An 18,749-nucleotide genomic window follows, 5' to 3' on the forward strand; every position below is an offset into this window, starting at 1 on the left:
GATCCTGATCTTAGTTAACAATCAGGCCTCATTATATATTTGTTCCCATAAATGACTGCTCCAAATGACCTTTCCTGAATAACATGGAATTTTGCACAACAATGCTGAGTAAAAACTGAAGAAGCCCATGATCTGCTGAGGTGATATTGAAGACATATCTCTCATGCACAGCAGACCTATGCATTAATCCTATGTTTTGGGGTCTTTAATTGCTTTAAATATTTGCTTCTGGATCTGTGTTTCACACATCTTATTTACATGGTTTATTTTTCATTTTATGAACAAATCGATAACCAGACAGACTCTTTACCACACTGGATTAGTTTTATTTATTCTCTTTGAACTTGATTAAAAAGCTGTCAAACATAAGTCTACATTTTATCAGCAGAGTACTTTTACAAAACAGGATAGGAGATGTGTATAGCTGGAAACATACATTTCAAAATGAAACAATATTTGATATATTCTAGACAGTTACCCTTTTGTTTATCCATGACAACTGAAACTAACCATCAAATGCATAAATTGATTCAAGTCTAGCCAAGTAATCCTAAGGGCATATGAAAAGGCTTTTTTTTAAAGTTCTTTCTAGATGAATTTAATGTAGTTCACCAATAAAGCATCCTCAGGAGCACAATACAAATGCTACAGAACATGAGATAGCTGGGGAAAGCGGGCAGATGTACAGTGTGATGAAGAATCAAAATGGATGTTACATTAAAATGAGCAGTCATGCAATGTCTTCATTTCATGTACTGCGTTTAAGTAAAAATGCCAAAGTTCCAATTCCGTTTTTAATTTCTTTTAGGCACTGTTATGCAAATAGTGACATTCTCATTTTGTTTGTGTTTATTTTATTTGTTTAAAAGCATTAAATGCATTTTTTTCCCAGCTCTTGGGATAGACAAATGATTATTCATCATGTTTTTAATTTTCAACGTATATCAAAGAGAAAGGTAAATTATACTCAGATTAGCTATGAATGATCTCGTGTCACTGCTTTAATTCATTGCTTTAAATATACATACTTTAATCTGTTTTCCACAAACCTCCTCAATTATTATCTGTCTTTCTGTGCCATTGCATATGTTGGTAAACAGCATTTTCTATGGTCTAGGGCCATATGCTGTATGCTCAGCTTGCAGAAAAAGTGACACTTGGAGTGCTAGCATAATGAAACTCTCAAAGGGTTAATACAGAATACATATAGGCAAATGTTGACAATATTTTTTATTCCAATGTTTGAAAATTAGACACAAAATCATCATTAAGTTTGCACAAAATGAGGCATCTGTCACTTGAAAGAAAAAGAAATATTTCAGAAATATGTTTACAGAAATGTAAAAATATTAGACATCAAGACAGATGTGAACGTTTTCAATAACAGGCCCTGTCTGTCAGTCTTCCTCCGAGCCGAAGATCTCGCTGTACTCGCTCAGCATAAGTTCAACTATCTGATTTTGGTACAGCATGTGGACTGCCATGTTCCCTGTCTCCTTCTCAGGTCTAAGGAGTGTTGGTCCAAACACAATTCCTAAGCTCTGTGTTGACATAAGATTCACTGATTCCTTGGCTGCTATCCTGTTGACAAAAGGAAAGAACTGGTTAAAAAAGAAGGGTGTCAGAGGTGTCACTGTTGCTCTTGAAGCACATAGAGGCACTTTTTAAATGTTTCTCCTGATAGGGGTGTTGGTTTGGTTAAGTTATCCAAAAAAAAGAAAACAGAGAGGCAAGAGAAATTTCTGCCAGTGTGACAAACAAGGAAAGGAGGGGTTTTGTAGTGCCAGGGTGAAGATTCCCTGCTTCCCTTAATGTGGTCTCCAGCACTGAAAGAGTTGTGAAAACCAAAAAAAAAAAAGCCCCTTAATATAGGGCTCATATGAAACACATTCCTTCTGTTAATTTAAATCCAATAAAGAGAGTATGGTCTGAAATGGATTGTGAAATTTATGTAACTAAAGACTTTTGCATGCCTTATCCTTACACAAAGTTTCTTGAGAGACACAGAGACCACATACCTTAATGAGACGACTTAGAAAATAATGGTAAGGATTATAACCTTTGATATCTTTATTACCCACAAAATTACAAGAGAAGGACTATTATTATTAAAAGTTGATCTTGTGTCTGTATTAAGACTTAATATTCCTGTGGAAAGGACATTAAGGATGGAGAAGTCTGGTGTAAGAACAGTACAGGTTTAATGGATGGAGTTTAGGTGGGAAGTTTGGCATAAATCTCTGCGGTGGTGAGTACAGACTAAGTAGAAATCCATTTCTCTCAACCCTCCAGAATATATTATGTATCCTAGGGTTGGAAAGACTAGTAAATGAAGATACATATTTTATAAATAAATTGCACAGCTCCACCAAGGAATGCAAACTAAATGTAGCTTTATTATGTAAATGTTTGAATTTATGGATGCCTCCTTAACCTGCTAGTTTTAACTTACGTATTCCAAGTGGATTGTTGAAGCCAAGTTCTGCTTTCCCCCCACTCTGCCATTGTCCCTCATTTACCTTTTTAAAATCCAGAAAACCATTTAAAAGCCATCACAGCTTTATCTGCTTTCCCATACCTGTTGCTGAAGTTACAGCAAGCCACTCTATAAGGGAAAGAAACTTTGTGACACCTAATAGCTCCAGGCACTTAATAAAGTGTTTTTTTTTTTCATTTTAGTGGGTGGGTCACACAGCAAAAAGCATCTCTTGTGGATTTGTGCCAATCTCGTAGTTTACCACATTCCTGGAGCATCAACACTCATGTTTTTTTCCCCATATATAAATAGGAAGAATTGCTTCTGCTTTATGCTAGTAACCGTGGTGTCCATTGCACAAAACACTCTCCATATGGCACTAATCAGATTGGCTTAACTATTAGTTTCTTAAAATACAGCATCTTCATTAAATTAAAAAAAATTAATTATCTTTCCTCTGTGGTAATATTAATATAACATCTCTTCTCTTAGGAGTTCAGAAAGTCTCAAAAGTTAGAAGTTTTGTTGCCAAGTGACTGCGTGGGCTTCTGATGGATGTCACACATCTTTATCACAATTAAAAATGTTACAGAGGTGACGAGATTGTTTTGCTTCATGCCACTTATGCAGAGGCATGTACAGAAAGCTTGGGGAACTCTCCAGGAGGGAGATTTGGTTTCTCTTGATCTTGTTATGTGGTGTAAGTTGGAAACTTCATTAAGTATTTGGAGATGACATCAGCAGGAGTAGAGATACATGTTCATTGGAGGGGGAAATTCAGCAGTTTTGTCTTGGGTAACTTTAGAAATAATCAATTTAGCAGCACCAGCCATAGCTTTGAGGCAGGAGGGCGTTGATAATGGACAGCACTGATGGAGCTGGAGGTGAAGCTCCTTGCAGGGAGAAGGAGGCAATGGATCATGGATGATCAGAATCAGGGTGAAGAAGTGTGGCAACAGAGCTCAGTTTACTGAAGGGATGGGGGGGGTCTGCCTTCCTTTGCCTGTAAAATGTGGAGCAAGGTGTTGAGATTCCATATTCCTGATGGGGACACAGAAAATGGAAGATGCATGGACAACCCTTCTGCTTGAGAATAATTTCCCTTGTTTGTCCTGGAAATTCCATCCTTCTCATGGCATCCTGGCAAAGTCCAGGCATGATAATATTTCCCAGCAATGGAGGCTGTGTGTAGTGTGTGTTGGTGATGGATGGACAGGAACTGACTCTGGCTTATCAATATGGAACATGGCATTACAAAAATTTGTGTAAATTTGGGTGCCCTGACCTTAATGCTAGAATAAGCAGTACTGTATTGAGGAAGTGTCTTAAAAATCCTTGATATAGCAATGCAGTTTCACTTGTTTTCACCATAATAGCAAAAACACCCATAAAGCAAGCAAATTTAGAAACATGGAAAATCTGAGTAGTTAAATAATATGTGGTAAAACACAGCTACTGAATAAGTAGAAGGAAGGAATTAATCCATCCCGAATAGAATAAGTTTTGGACTTCATGTCTTTTTCGATTGCAAACATTTACCAAAGAAATTCTATAACTGATATTTTTATCATCTCTCCACAAAAGAAGTCAGTGCAAATCAAAATAAAATATGCACACTTATGTCTATTACTATAGCTACTAGGTGAAATTGAAATTGTTAAAAGAGAAAATATTGAAAAAATGGGCAGGAATTTTTTTTTTTTGGCAAGAAAAAGAGCAGAAAGAGTGACACACCATTTTCAACATAAAGAGTGAAAGGAAATGCCAGTGGTACTTTTTGTCAAGACCAAATGAAAGGAGCAATGATCCATCAATTTAAGGTTATTTTAGAAACAATCTATAATCTGGTGCCACAGTTGTTGGAACCATATCAAGAAATTGTTGGGTGCTATGCTGCACAAGATATTTTTTTTTTCCCTCCAAAATAACTGAGTCTCAAGAATGTCGTCAGTCCTTAAAATCACAAGTCAGGAGAAATGCAGAAAATATAGTTCTCATTATTCATAGTAATGAAACTAATGATGAATTAAAACAGCAGAAGTGTCTGATAGGAGGGCTGTAGTGTCAATGGCAGATATATAAGGAAAAATACTTGGAATTTATGCCTTGGCTGTTGCCAAGGCAACTGCAAGCTGGAAAATATGTGAGGGAGAGCAGGGCAAGCCTACAGCTAAGAGGGTCATTGTATGGTGACTTGGCTCTCTAGTTCCATTAAACCTACACTTTTCAAACTCTCTAAATAAAATCATTATTAATTTTGACGTTTGGAAAGCACACTGGATTATTGCTCCAAACACAGTAGGTGTTAGGAAATGTTCTTCATCCATTTTTACTTTGTAGTAATTGCTGAGGAGGAGAAAGGGTTTTCACAGTGACTCTGACTCCTCAACAACTTCATATTCCTGTTGCACATAAAACATTGGGGAATTCAGTGTACTTAGGGAGGAAAATCCCATTGGAAAGGACACTCTTTTATTGTCAGAGGGTAGAGCCAGCTGCTTTGAAAACTGCTCACTTTTACTTTTTATCCTTTTCCAGCCTATGAGGATTTAATTTTGCTCAATGTTAGGGGCATTTCTACCCTTAGCAGAACTGGTTTTAGCCATGCCTGGCATTCTTTCACTGTTTTAAACTGTATTTGATGGTAACTTTTCAATAGGACAATCCTCTATTCTTCCACAAGCTGGTAATATAGACTGTGACTAAAGGAAACACATTACAAAATGAGGGGGTCAGAAGAGTAAGAAGGGGTCACTTGGTATGAGGTTATGAGCTAGAATTGCAGGTGTAGGAAATGCCATCCCCTGAATTCAGTGGATGACCAAGGGATAAAATGAGGTTTTGTTGTTGTCAGAATCCTGTCCTCCCGTTATGCCCAATATTTGTGTTCACTAGGGAAGTCTCTGCCTCTAGAGACAGAAACCAAGACGAACACAGAGGCCGAGAGAGATTAAAGATAAATAGGAATAAATGCAACTCCACCAAAAAATATAAAAAATGCTGTATTTGTGTCATCTCTCCTCTTGGTATAGGAACTAACCTTATGGAAGTAGGACTCCTCTCTGAGTGGGGTATTCCATGACAGCCCATTTGGGTGGGTTTTGTGGCTTTGCTGAACTGTGCTGGCAACCACTGGCATAGCCAGAGGTGCTCATCCTGAGGGAGGATGTGAACTGATTTGAAATGTAAGTTCCTGTCAACTGCCTTAATAGGTCAAAGTGTGTGCCTCCCATTGATTCACTTTGCCAATAATTATCCTCAAATTAGCCAATATCTCTTTCCTATCTATTCTCAGGCATATGCAAATGTAATGTAGCTTAAGGACTTGGCCCTGGTAAGGGCTCAGCTGCCTTCAGCTCTCCCCAGCAATAATTCTGTTAACAGGCCTCTTCACTGCACTGGTACAGGCCAGTTTTTATGCAGCAGCTTTCTGACTTCTGGTATTGCAGAGCTCCCAATCAATTTGTTAAAATTTGTCTCTTATGATGAACAGCTTTCGGCTCAACATTTTACGCTCCTCTCCTTCCCAAATGCTGGTTCACAGGAGTTAAAAAATAACAGGTATTACATACTTTGCTTTAGAGACAAGACATTTGGGAAAGAATCATCCAACCTTGAAATAAAATCTTTATTGAAAGCAATTCTACATCCATGCCAGTCAGATACATTGTATGATCAGAGGAGGTGTCCCAGGGGAAAGCTCAGTGCTGTAGACAGGGTTGATTACTTGGACCTCCTGTCAGTTCTTAACTCATTGACAGTGCCTGAGACATTCAGTACAACTTTGTTTTCTTTATTTGGAAGTAAAGTTAATATACTTACCTTAACTGTGCCAAATGTACTGGAAAATAACCTGATAATAAAACGTACCGTCCTAGGAAGTGATAATGTCTGTGTGTGTATAAGCACATTTTCACAGGGCTTTTGCAGCTGGGTTTTTCAGTGTTAGGAAGGAACCACAGCTATAACATGAAGCACAGATAACCTAAACTATCAGTTTTTTTTCCTCAGCATATTTCCTTTTCGTTTAAGGCCTGTTACACACTTTCCTGAGATACAGTATATCACAGCTACATCGTTTTCTGTTGTCAATTTGTTTCAGTTCAGCTGCAGACATTGTTTTTTGGGAAGAACCTGAGTGGATTTTGGTACTAAAAAGACAAGTGAACTTGAGCTTTGAGAGTCCTCTTAAAGTACAAACAACAACAGGGGTCCTGTAACAGATCAAAACCTTGCAGAGATATCCATACCCAGCTGGATACACCAGCTGAGGAGAAAAACCAAAATACACACATCGTGGAGGAAGCAGGCAGGGCCTGTGCATTACTTAACTCCATCCTGGGAAACTTAGGGAGGTAGCTGGTGGTAAGGGAGCCCCTGATGCCACAAGCTCTATTTGTGTAAACTGTTCAATTCCTTGCACTGCTTCATAGATAAATTTCAAATTTAGCATTAAATTCAGATTCTTGATATTTTATGAATGCAGTCTAAACCTCTTTATCTATGTTCTGGCTGTATGGGTGATTTGCTCAGGTGCATTAGAGTGGCATTCACCAGCTGGTGAAGCTAAGCAGATGCAAACAGCATCAGTGGAGTCCCCAGCTTGTGAGATCTGTACACTGTGATGGGGACAGGGAGATTGGTGTGTATGGAACTGAGACCTGAGGCTTTTGCCTGTAGAGGAGCTCCAAAACATCACAATGTCTGTCCTTTTCCAAATGTGCCGTGTGGTTTCCTCTGCAACAAACAAGCACAACTCAGGGGTCACAGTGCACTAATACAGTTTTAAGCTAGTTGCATCTAGTTGTGTAAAACATGAAGGCATTTTAAATCCCTGTTTGTTCCATAGGTAGAATTTGTAACAATAGATAGGCTGGTAATAGAGAAACCAGGTCATGGTGTAGGATATGTTACAAGAGGGGTCAGAAATAGTTCAGACATACTTAAGAGCTTGCTTTTGCTGAAAATAGCCTCAATGGCTCCTGGCCTACAGAAACTCCATAGGCTTCCTGTGCTCTGCAGCTGTGGGTTCGTGTTACAGCACTTTGGGAAAAATCCCTTCTCTTCAGTTGCTCTGGGATACAAGAAGGAGCACTCTGTGCTGTCTTCCTCCATGGACTAGGCTTTAAATGTGACCATGGGGTGGCTATATATAGTACCTGGACAGCTGACAGGGCCCTGGTGGAGAATGGGCTTCCTCAGGTGATCCCCTGCATATCTCACAGCATGAGCCCTTCCCTGGATGAACTGCCTTGGAGCCTGGCCCTAAATGAGAATAATAACTAAACTAACTCTGAACATTGCTTCACACTTGGCTGAATAGACTGTGAAAAGCTGAGGAAAGGCATTTATTCTGGCTTAGCCCAGTTTAATAAGAGAACAGTTAAAAATAAAGTCTCCTCAGCGCTGGGTTAACTTTGCTGCCCATGCGACGACCCTGCAGAAGAGCATGGGGGGCTCTTGCCTTTGCACACACCTCACAGAATGCCTGTCTTGTGGAGAAAAACTTTATCTTCTGGGTGGCTGAGGAAAGTATGTAAAAGCACATTTAGGTATCTAAAGGTACTTGCATCCCCTACAGGGGCTTCATTCAGGAAAGTGCTTTGGAGAAGTTCTTCTGCACAAGGGGAGGTGTTCCTGTTCCACTGAGGAGCTGTGAGGGGGTAGCAGTTTATCTGCACCTCACCCTTGGGATTGTTTGTTTTTTTGGACATCTTCTGAGTCACAGAAGCTCCAAAGGCAGGAGGTGCACACTGGTGCATGGACAGCAAGGGCAGGAACCTATCACCACATTGTGGCTCCACCAAAGACCTTGGTATGGGCAAAGATCAGGTCCCACTCCCCAAAACTAGATTGTATCAAAAAGATGGATTCAATATCTTTCCACAAAATCTTCCCTATTTTAAAATTCCAGGTCTCCCTTTTGGAAAACTGATCCAACTGGGTGACCTGCTAGGTTCTTCCATTTACCGACAGTCAGCACTTTGTCCTCCCAGTTTGGCCTGGGTTTTAGTTTTTTTTGTGTGAATGCCAACTGGTTCTGACTGGTGCTCTGAAGAGGACAGATCTGGCTGGTCCATGTTGCTGTTGTGCCTGCAGTTTGCCTGTTTGGGCACAGCCTTTGGTAGGAGTCAGCTGAAGGCTGTGAACTTCCTCAAGGAGCATCCTGGACTCCTCTGCCTGCAGCTCTGTGCACAAGGCATTCATTCTTGCCCTCTTTCATAGCCCTGTAGCAGCAAATTTAGCTCAAACAAGAGCAAATCCCTGCCCAAAAGCCACACAGGCACTGTGAGAATGAGCTTCTCTTTGGGGAGGGGATGGGAGAGAGCAAAACCCCCTGTGTGCTGATGTACTTTTAGAGGCGTTTGGATAGTAGAGTGATAAAGGCAGTGTGAGACTACATAGAATATTAAGAGTCCAGACAGAAGAATACCACCTTAATGCCTAAAATGTATTTTTGGCTGGTAGTGTAACTTCTGCTGTGCTTCATTTTTTTTTTTTTAAATTTATTTTTAATTCTACTTCTGATATATATTTTTTCCCCAGAACAACTGTCTTGTTGTAAAGACCAACCTGTCATAGTTCCTGGATTTGTATGCTTTTGTGGCCTGTGTGGTTCAGAAGGCCACAGATAGTTTTAAATAAATAAAGCTTTAACTTTTTAAATTGCTTAAATATTTTTGTTCAAGAATGCCTGAAGCTTTCTTGTAACATTACAAATAAAAAGCAGTTAGTAACCATCTCGCTTAAATCACGAATTGTAAATATAGAACCTTTATCATCAGCACAGCACATCCAAAAATGTCTTTGTAAAATAAATCAAATTATATGAGTTAATTGATTCCAGGCAACATCAGCAACTGCAGGTGGAAACTGAATAACAGGATGTTTATTAATGAAGGACTATTAATCAAAATTGACAATATCAATTCCTGTTTCTTTTATTTGAATCCTACCTGCAAAATCCATGAACATACTAACTGGATTTTAAAATAAAAATTTAAAAGTAAAGAAAATGCTGACACGTGGGATTTTAGCTTTAGATGTAGGGCTATTTGTTTAAACAGCGAAAGGATATCCTAAATCCAATTTGACAGGCAATGCCAAAGATGCCAGTGGTAATTAATTAGCACTTAATTTAGACCACAGAACAACAGGATATGGAATTGGTGCTCAGTGCCATTTCCCCTTAGGCTTCATCTCATGAGGGTCAGGAGTATGGCTGTTGCATTGAAGGTCAGTAAATAAATTGGGGGAACACATTGACACTGGACTTTTCATGATAGATATCCTTCACCCTTATTGCTGCCTCTGGCTATGGCTGATGAGAAAAGGACTGCAATTGTTCTGTGAAGAATGTTGTGGTGCCCAGGCTGGAGTGGAGCAAGGTGGTGCCTGAGCTCATGAGCCCAGCAGTCATCGTGCTGGCAGAGAAATGCCCCAGCTCTGTGCCTGGGCTGGAAATAAACTCCTGACTGTAGCACAGAAAGCTTGAGGAACTCTGACAGGCGAGAAAATTCACTTTAAAAGCAGCCCTTAAGTTTGCTAGATTTGTGAGCTTAGCTTTAGATTAAGCGTAATTAAAATCAAGGGAAGATTTTAAAGTGAGGTTAGAAACTAGGTCAGCAAGGGAAAAAACACGGTTCCTTATTATCCTCTCGTCTTTGTCTTAATAATATTTGGTGCTCCTCCATAGAGCTAAAGGCTCTTAATAAAGGTGGATTAATGTTATTAACAGCATTGTTTCCTGATGGAGACACCGAGGCTTTGATGTGCTTAATGATGGACAAACAGAAAATACATGGCAAAAAACCAGCTCTGGTTTGTACCTCAGTGAGAGAAGCCACTCTGAGCACCACACCCAAAGCAGAGGGGATATGGAAAACACACAGGAGACCCTATGTCCCTTCTTCCCAGAGGCACATCAACTGCATTCTTTGGTTCAGATTTACTGGTGTGAAAGGTAGAAAGATGATGAGACTGTATTATAATTTAATCCTCCTGCTCCCAGTAAAATGAGTGCATCTGTCAGACAGCTCTGTGCTCTCTCTTCCAGTAATCTCTGCCTTTCAAGGGAGGGCCTCAGGTGGAAGATGCCAGCACTGCCACAGGTATTCAGTGATGTTACAGCTTTCTGAAATCACTTCCCACAAACTGTACATTACTATGCCTAAGTAGTCCAGTTCCCCTTGTCCCACAGGGTGCTGAACAATGGGAGCTTCAGTATTTACAGCAGGGTGGCTCTGGTTGCACATCCCAGCTGTACTCCACTAGCACAGTTTTATCCCCTTGGTCCCCTTGAAGGGCTGTCTGCATTACTACATCATGAAAACCAGGAGTTAGGCAGCAGTCTCTGCTCAAATAATGTATGTTGGAAGCCCCAGGTTAAGAGTTATTTTAACTTTCACATCATCACACCCTTTGCAGCATCTCTCCCTGGGCAGCAAGTGAAATTTTCATTACTCTGAAAGTCACTGACAAAAATCCCAGAAACTGAAAGCCACGCTGGAGTCAGAATTTCACCTTATATGAGCTTAACTTTTCTCATTTTGGGATGATATCTACTTTTACTAAGTGGAGTTACTGCTTTTGACTATGTTCAATCTCTAACCTCTTGCAGCCTTCAATTACAGCCTTTTTGTGCTGTAATCCAGTTGACAGCAAATAACTCAGCCCTGGACATGACAGGTTTACTTTCTGACTTAGAGCCCAGAAAGGGCAATTGAGTGGAATTTCAGCCTGGGATGTTGAGCTGTAGACATCCTGCCCAGAAATTCATCTTTGCTTGTGTGTCTAGAGCAGCCCATGAAAAACATAGTTTCACTATCAACACATTGGTTTTGTCTAGTGTCATTAATTAATTACTCAGTTCTGTGAGAAACCCAGTAATTTTTGACATTGAAATCAGAGAATGTGGCAAAGAATTCCACAAAAGTCAGGGAGCAAACTCTCACCAAAGTTTTCCTTTTTCTGTGAATTTTTATATCATAGAATCACTGAATCATTTGGTTTGGAAAAGACCTTCAAAAATATCAAATCAAATCAAAGCATTGCAATTACTTCATAAATTATTTTGTTTCAAGTCTTTTTTAAATAATGAAAAAAAATTCAAATGTTGGCCTATTAACTGTCCCCAGTATAAAAAAAAATCCATATTTTTTATCCCATATTGTTACCATCTTGTTGTTTAAAATGAAAGTATTTTTGCAGTGATCTACATATCAGAGATGATTTTCTGTGGGATCTGACCTCAACCAGGATTCCTACTCTCCCAGGTTCAGTTCTGAGCCCTCCACAAGCTAGGATTGCAATATATATGCACTGCATTTGTATCAGATTTGAAAGATGCTTTAACATGCCTCCCAGCACCACGATTGTTTCAGCCCTGATACTGAGCACGAGTAGGATGAATGCAGCTCTTAAATGCACAAGTGAGTATGTGCCACGAGTCTTTGATTTCTTTAAACTTATTTACATTTTACTCGCCCTTGAGCAATGAATTTACTATGTCAGCATTGTCTTTTCTACTTACACTTTGTCTGTCTTGTCCGCTCACCTTAGCTTGATGTTTATTTTTTTGTGCACGTGTTTAGTCTGCTGCACTAAATGCAGGGACTGCCTGGAGTGGAGGATTTTCCATATATTGTGTCTTTCTAAGAAGCACCCTTTGTAGTACTGCAAGTTCTGCAATATTTCCTGGCTTTAAACTAGCTTTGAATTTTCTCATTAGTTCCTTTAAAGTCAAATACCCATTCACACATGTGCTGGTCTCAGATGACTCTGGTCTAACTGCCTTAGATACTTTACAAAGTCTTTATACTCTACACAGTCAGCCCTACCTCTCTCAGTAGTTGTATTTCTTTCATCTTTGAAGCTTCAAGTGACCAGATTTGCCAATATCTGCTTCTGTCTGACCCTGATCAAAATCCACAGTTAAAAAAATTGGTGAGAAAACATACTTGAGTCTCTTAGACCTCCTCATGTTTGACAGAGATTGAAGGATTTAGGAACAATGGGGACAATCTTGCTGTTGATATCAAGGTCCTGATATCAGTCATCAGTCTTTGGACGACTCACACAGTAGAAGGATTCCAGGACACCTCTCTGTAGGTGCTCCCTCTCCAGCAGAAAAAGTCTGGCCTGATGTGAATGTTTGTAAATGGATTTACAAGCTTAGAAAGTGCCTCTTATAGCAAGCACACATTGTAGTTTCAGGATGCAGAGCTGGATAAACTTAATTTAATATGAGAAGTAATGGAAAGCTCTTACTGTGTAATTTGGAAAGGAAAGGTTAAGCAGCTCCTCACCATAGAGGTCAGGTGAGATCCAAAATGTCTTCAACGAGACTTGAAATGTGCCCTGTGATAGAAATCTCAGGGTTGACTCTGAGTCCGGAGCAGCTGCAGTGACTTCCAGGGGTAGATGTTCTGAAGGAATGAAAACTCCTTATCCTGATGACACTTTTATGAGACCCTTATCCAGACATGGAAACAATCTGGGTTGTCTGAGGTAGTTAAAGTTGCCTGCTACTACTGCTGCCACATCCCTGTGGAAATCCTCTCTGGGTTGAGAGTTTGAACAAGGCAAACTGATGTTCCCAGTAAACTTCACTTACTGGAAAGCTTCCATATGCTCTAGGGCTGTCCCATATGCCCTAGGCTGCCTGTATGGTGGCTGCTGATGGTGTTTGGTGAAGGCCTGCACTTGGCAGTGTGGATGGCAATGATCTGGGAGGTGAGAACAGTTTCCAGATGGATGAAGTGCTGTCCTGAGGTGGTCTGGGGAGCCTGAGTCTAGTGCTGACACAGAGAACATGGTGTAAAAAACTTTGTGCTTTTTCCGTGAAGGTTCTGAGAGAGCTACAGGAGGAGCTGGAAAAATTACAAAACTTTTCTGAATTCCTTTTTCTTGGCTTATCGCCATGGCAAGGGGTCTTCTTCTGGAAGACCACAGCAAAGCTCTGGAGAGGATGTGGCAGTGTTATCTAATGTCAGGGCTCAGGTGGATGTAGGACCCTCAGCTTAGAGGAGGTAACTGGGAGCATCTTGTGGACCAGGGGAGAAGGCAAATTGGCTGGAGAGAGCTGCTTCACAGATTTATGATTTTACATAGCACCATAATGCGTAATGTACAAAAAGATAAATATTTTCCATTCAGCAACATCTTGCTGTATTTTCATCTAACTCTATAATTTTAATTATAAAGTGAACATAACCTGTATCAAATTATGATTTTGTTAACATATTGAATGAGGACAAGAAAAATAAATACCAGATTTTATACTGTACAGGCACATGAAGGTATAGTAAAAAAATCTGGTTTCCTTGACCACATTGTCATAATATGCATATATAACTGCTTATTGAATCCAGGCTGTGTAGACAACAGAAAGAACACTGGCTCCATACCATCACAATGCATGCCCACAACAAAGAGGAGGAAAGAACAGGCTCTTTCATTGTGTGTTTCTAAGTATTACCAACATAAGGGCTAAAAACTACCTCTGTCTGAAGTGTATCTATACACCCATGCATAAGTTATTAACTGGGCTCTCTCAGCACAGTTGCTGAAAATATTAATATATTCAAATTATATTCGAGCTACTGCAAAAACAGTAGATCAGACAAATGTATTAAAATCTCTTCAGACAAAAGGAGTCATGTTATTTATAAAGTTCCTCCCCCCTGCTCCTCACTGGAACACAAACCTTCATTGTATAGAGTACATGAGAATGCAAGATGATCCTTAGATGTCAAAATGTGGCTTAAAGTTTGAATGTAATCATAAAACAGTGACTCCAACGCTCGCCATAAACAAATTGTCACTGGCATTATGTAACTTGGACTATTCACAAAGTATAAAAAATGGGAAGAATAAAAGGTGGCTGCCAAACACTATGGGCCAAATCCAAAGGTCATGCCAAATTGCGCCAGTGGGCTGGGAATTGCAAACCCAGCGTGGAATTCGGATTTACACTCCTTGGTTCTTGGGCTGCTTAGAGTGAGAGTAAGGCTATTTTTTATTCAGTTTGCCAGTAAGGCGGCAAAGCAGCAACCAGTGGCTTCTGCAGCTCCCCCTGCTCGCTCTTAGTGGGAGATGGGAAAGCGAGATAAAAGTTTCCTAATTGCCACAGGACCCGTTTTTGTACAGAGTGGCTTTCTGGGCTGCAAGCAGGCACAGTCAACCACCAGCAGTGCAGCCTGGAAAGGGAGGCATCACTCTCAAATCTGGTGGTCTTGAATTTTTTTTACTATTTATGTAGGGTGTTGCATCTTTGGGCTGAGACCCTGCCTTCCACCCGGACTCCTCTGGAAAACTGATTAATGAGGGAAGACCATTCACCAAGGCAGAAGGTCTTGTTTGTGAACAACAACCAATCATTAATTTATACTTTCCTTCAATCCAGGCTTTAGGTGTAAAGTATATATCTGAAAACAAATGCACTGCACAGATTTAAATTGTAACTAATGGTTGTGTTAATTCCCCACCAAACTAGGTGGTTGCTCACTCCTGCTTTCACCCCCACCCTTCCTTTTAAAAAGTAAAATTACGTTTTTTTTTCCCCCAGCCTGAAATAATTGCTGAAGCAGAGATACTGGTTTAACTCATTATGAATTATTAGTGGAAAAGTGGGTCTCAGAAGTATGTTACATCTGAAATATTTTTCGTCACTTGAACATGTGCCGTCCAGAACTGGCCCTGTTCTACCAGGCACTGGGAACAAACACTTCTCATTCACAGATGCTCCTAATTTGGTGTGGTTTGGAGTGTAATTTAGATCAAACATATCCATGTAAATGAGTCAGGGTTTCTTAATTAGGTGCCTCTAAAGAAAAAACTTGGACCACATCAGTAGGTGTGGGTGTGGTGCCCACAGTACTGGAATCTTTCTATAGATGAAGCTGAGTTTTGTTCAGGCATACTGTAGGTTTTTCTTTCCTTTTTTTTTTTTTATTTTTTTCTTTTTTTTTTTTTTTTCTAAAGCACAATAATAAATCTGCAGATGGCATAGACATAAAGACGCTACTTCAGAGGAGCTGTCTAAAACACTGTCTCTTTGGCAAATGCCTTAAAGTAGGTCATTCTGCTGTGATTTAGGTTTATATTTCATTGCCAGCTTTTTGTTCCCATTACAAGTAGAGTGCATTCCAGTCCACAGATTTCCTCTTCTTTTTTTTTTTTTTTTTTTTTTTTCAGATTGGTTTATTTACAAGAATTTGTAGTTCATAAGAAAATGGCCAATACCCTGTCAGAAGTAGCAATCATGCACTTGACCACAAAAAGAGATGTATGAAGGTGATAGCCTGCAAATATTGGAATGTAAAGTACCATTCTCTGGAAGGAAAAATTGTATTGATTCTCTTAACACGGTGATTGAAATGATTGTTGTATCTTTTGCAGTGTGTGAAAAAGGATTTGATCTAATATCATTCCAGAGCCCTTACAGAGCAGGGCCCTAGTTGTTCAGGTATTTGCTTTGGCTTTTTATGATTTTGCAACTGAAAATCATGTATTTTATAGCTTATTAAGGAAAAAAAAAATCAGGGTCTGTTTTCCCATCAAAGTGCTGGGGGATTTACATGCCAAAATCCAACTAGCCTTAATGAATTACCTGCATAAATTCCCTTTCAATCAATAGTAGAATAGATCCTATTGTGTTATATTAATTATTTTACACAGAATGCCGACATTTTGGCCTTAAAGCCTTTTTTATTTTGTTTCGTCTTTTTAAAAGTTCCAATGAATATCTGAGAAACTTCAAACAAATTACTTATTTCACAACCTTAATTCTGAGAAAAATCATGTATCTTTAGGCACAAAAATGAAAAGCATTGCAATTTACCCTTTGATGACCTTGTTGTGGACATTAGTGTGTTAGGGCCCAATCTGCCCTAATAAAATAAGAAAAAAAAAAAGGGGGGGTGGGGACAGAGTCATTGTAATGAATTGAGCATTCCTAATTTTGGCCAACAAGAAAGAATTTGAGCTGAAATGAACACTAACCCCCCCCCCAAGCCGTATTAAGAGGTTACAAAATCCCATAAATTTACTCCGCTGGTGATATTTTGCTAAAGCTGATGCGAGTGCAAACCAGAAGCAGGATTCTCACGTGGTCCTGATTAGCTGAAGAGTCCTTAGCAGTAACCAGCCCAGCCTGGGATGTGCTGGCCAGATGCACACGTACACCCACAGCACATGGATGAGCCTTCAAAGGCTTGGGGGGCTCCATGGGGGAATGGGGAGCAAGCAGAGAGTGGAAGTGAGAAGTGTTGGCTGTGTCGTGGTGGGAAAGTGCCTCACCCTCTCCGTTCCTCACTTTCTTTATCTACACAACTAGGATAATAAAACTTACTGACCTGAAAAGGAAGTTAGGAGATTTAATTAATGTTTGAAAAGCTTTTTTGAGATTGTTTGATATTGAGTAATGTGGGATGAACAATAGGAGCTCTTGGAAACAGGGGCTCTATCTATCAGGATTTGTGTACTGCACTCAGCACAATGGTGCCGTGCTGCCAGAGTCAACTGTGTCATAAATATTTAAATTAAAACTATGTTAATTATTTTTATCATTCTGTTATTTGCTGATACACCAGTTCAGTACTTGGTAGCATTGAAGAGTACCGAGTGCAATTATTTGCCTGACTGTTATGAAAATCAGGGTTTATATTTTTAAATACAGTTGTGGAAATAGGAAATAGATGGAAGCAAGGGGTGAAAATGTGGCTTTAATTACTCATCATGCTTCTTGTTAAAAGCACTAAGCAGTAAGGTATTATTTGGGTAAGAACTAAACTTTGTAAACTTTCTTATTCCTCGAAGAGCAGGATTTGGCATGACTGCAAAACCCTCGGTAGCAGGTCACCCCAACCCCAAAAAGTGCAAAATCAAAATGCTCAACAAAATGCTCAAAGATGCTTCTGAGAGACTGGATTTGTTTTTTTTTTTTTTTTTTTGCCTTTAACCCAAAATCTACTATTACTCCTGTCTTGTGCACACTTGTGCGTGGTGCATATTTTCTTTTGTCCAGTTACTTCCAAAGGGTGAGTAGTAGACTGATGTGTGCTTAACAGAGAGGAAAAGGGTTTAATTCTTCTCCTTCCCCCAAAATGAGCCTCGGGAAGCTGTGGAAAATAGGATGAGTGTTGGCATTTCTCCAGCTCCTTTGTAAAACTCTTCCATAGTTGAGACTGAGAAAAGCACGTGCCTAAAAGCACATCTCAATATATAATTACCCTTCTCAAGTTAAAAGATTGTTAAATCATGTCATATTAATTTTAAAATGCCAGTCAGGTATACCTGAGTCTTTTATGTAACTGGTCAGTTCACCTACTTACTCCTCTGATGCAGGAGGGTGTTTCTCTTCCTCACATTTCCAGTAGCTGCTCCCCCAAAGCTTGTAGGAGCACAGTTAAACTTTTCTCCCTGCTGCTGTCCCATGGCTGAAAACCAAAACCTGCTCATGAGTTGCCTGATTATAAAGAAAGGTCTTGATTCAGGAAATAATTTCAACAAACAGTCTTTCTTGTGCCTTCATTTAAGGGCTTCTGCACCTTTCTAAATTTGTGTGTTTTTCCTGAGGGAAAACTTGTGTCCATTCCACATTTTGGGTTGTAGGTCTTCCACAGATTCACTGAGGTTTCCCAGATAGATTTTTTTTTTTTTTAATAATATTTCCATTTTGGGAATTGTTTTTTGTTTTCAGTAGATTTTACCTTTATTATTATTTTTTTTCTTAATAGAAAACTTGCACAGGTCTCAGTGTAATGTTCTTTTTCTATGTGAGAAAAGGGCTCTCCTGAGCCTACATTTATTATGTGAGCCTGCCTGAAAACTGCTGATATGACACGTAGTTTAGCAAGCAAAAATCACATATGTTTGCTACATCTTCCTTCCACCAGCTTTGGAGGGAAAAAAAAAAATGTTTGCAGACATCCCATACAGCATTACTATATGCTGTACTTTAACTTCATGTTCTGGTTTTCCCTCAGAGTTCTGGGTACTGCTGCTGGATTTGTCATCACATTGTCATTGTGTCCTGGTGTGCAGGCTACTGTGGGATGCTGGCTATGCATGGCCCTGCTTCATTTTCTTTTCTCTTTCTTCTTTTCTTTTTTTCTCTTAGTTTTTAATAGGTAGAAGCAAGTCTGCTTAATTGTTTGAAAAAAACTTGGCTTTTCAGAATGTTGCTGCCAAAGGTTGTGAAGTTTGAGGTGGGGGGACTGCTCCTCCCCACTGTTTGTGAAGGTTGGATGTTTTCATCCTGTTCACAGAC

The 18,749-nt window shown here is 39.6% G+C and overlaps 1 protein-coding gene across 1 annotated transcript in view; it reads right to left on the reverse strand.

Moving 5' to 3' along the window:
- Positions 1–305: 305 nt before the first annotated feature.
- Positions 306–18,749, reverse strand: part of LOC110470602 (rho GTPase-activating protein 15) — a 168,570-nt gene continuing 150,126 nt past the window's right edge. Inside the window, exon 10 of the mRNA XM_077784839.1 lies at positions 306–1,581. Coding sequence (XP_077640965.1) covers positions 1,398–1,581 — 184 coding nt within the window. The 3' untranslated portion in view covers positions 306–1,397. The remainder of the gene's footprint in view (positions 1,582–18,749) is intronic.

Source organism: Lonchura striata, chromosome 8 (genome assembly GCF_046129695.1).
Source record: "Lonchura striata isolate bLonStr1 chromosome 8, bLonStr1.mat, whole genome shotgun sequence".
NCBI classification, from domain to species: Eukaryota; Metazoa; Chordata; class Aves; order Passeriformes; family Estrildidae; genus Lonchura; species Lonchura striata.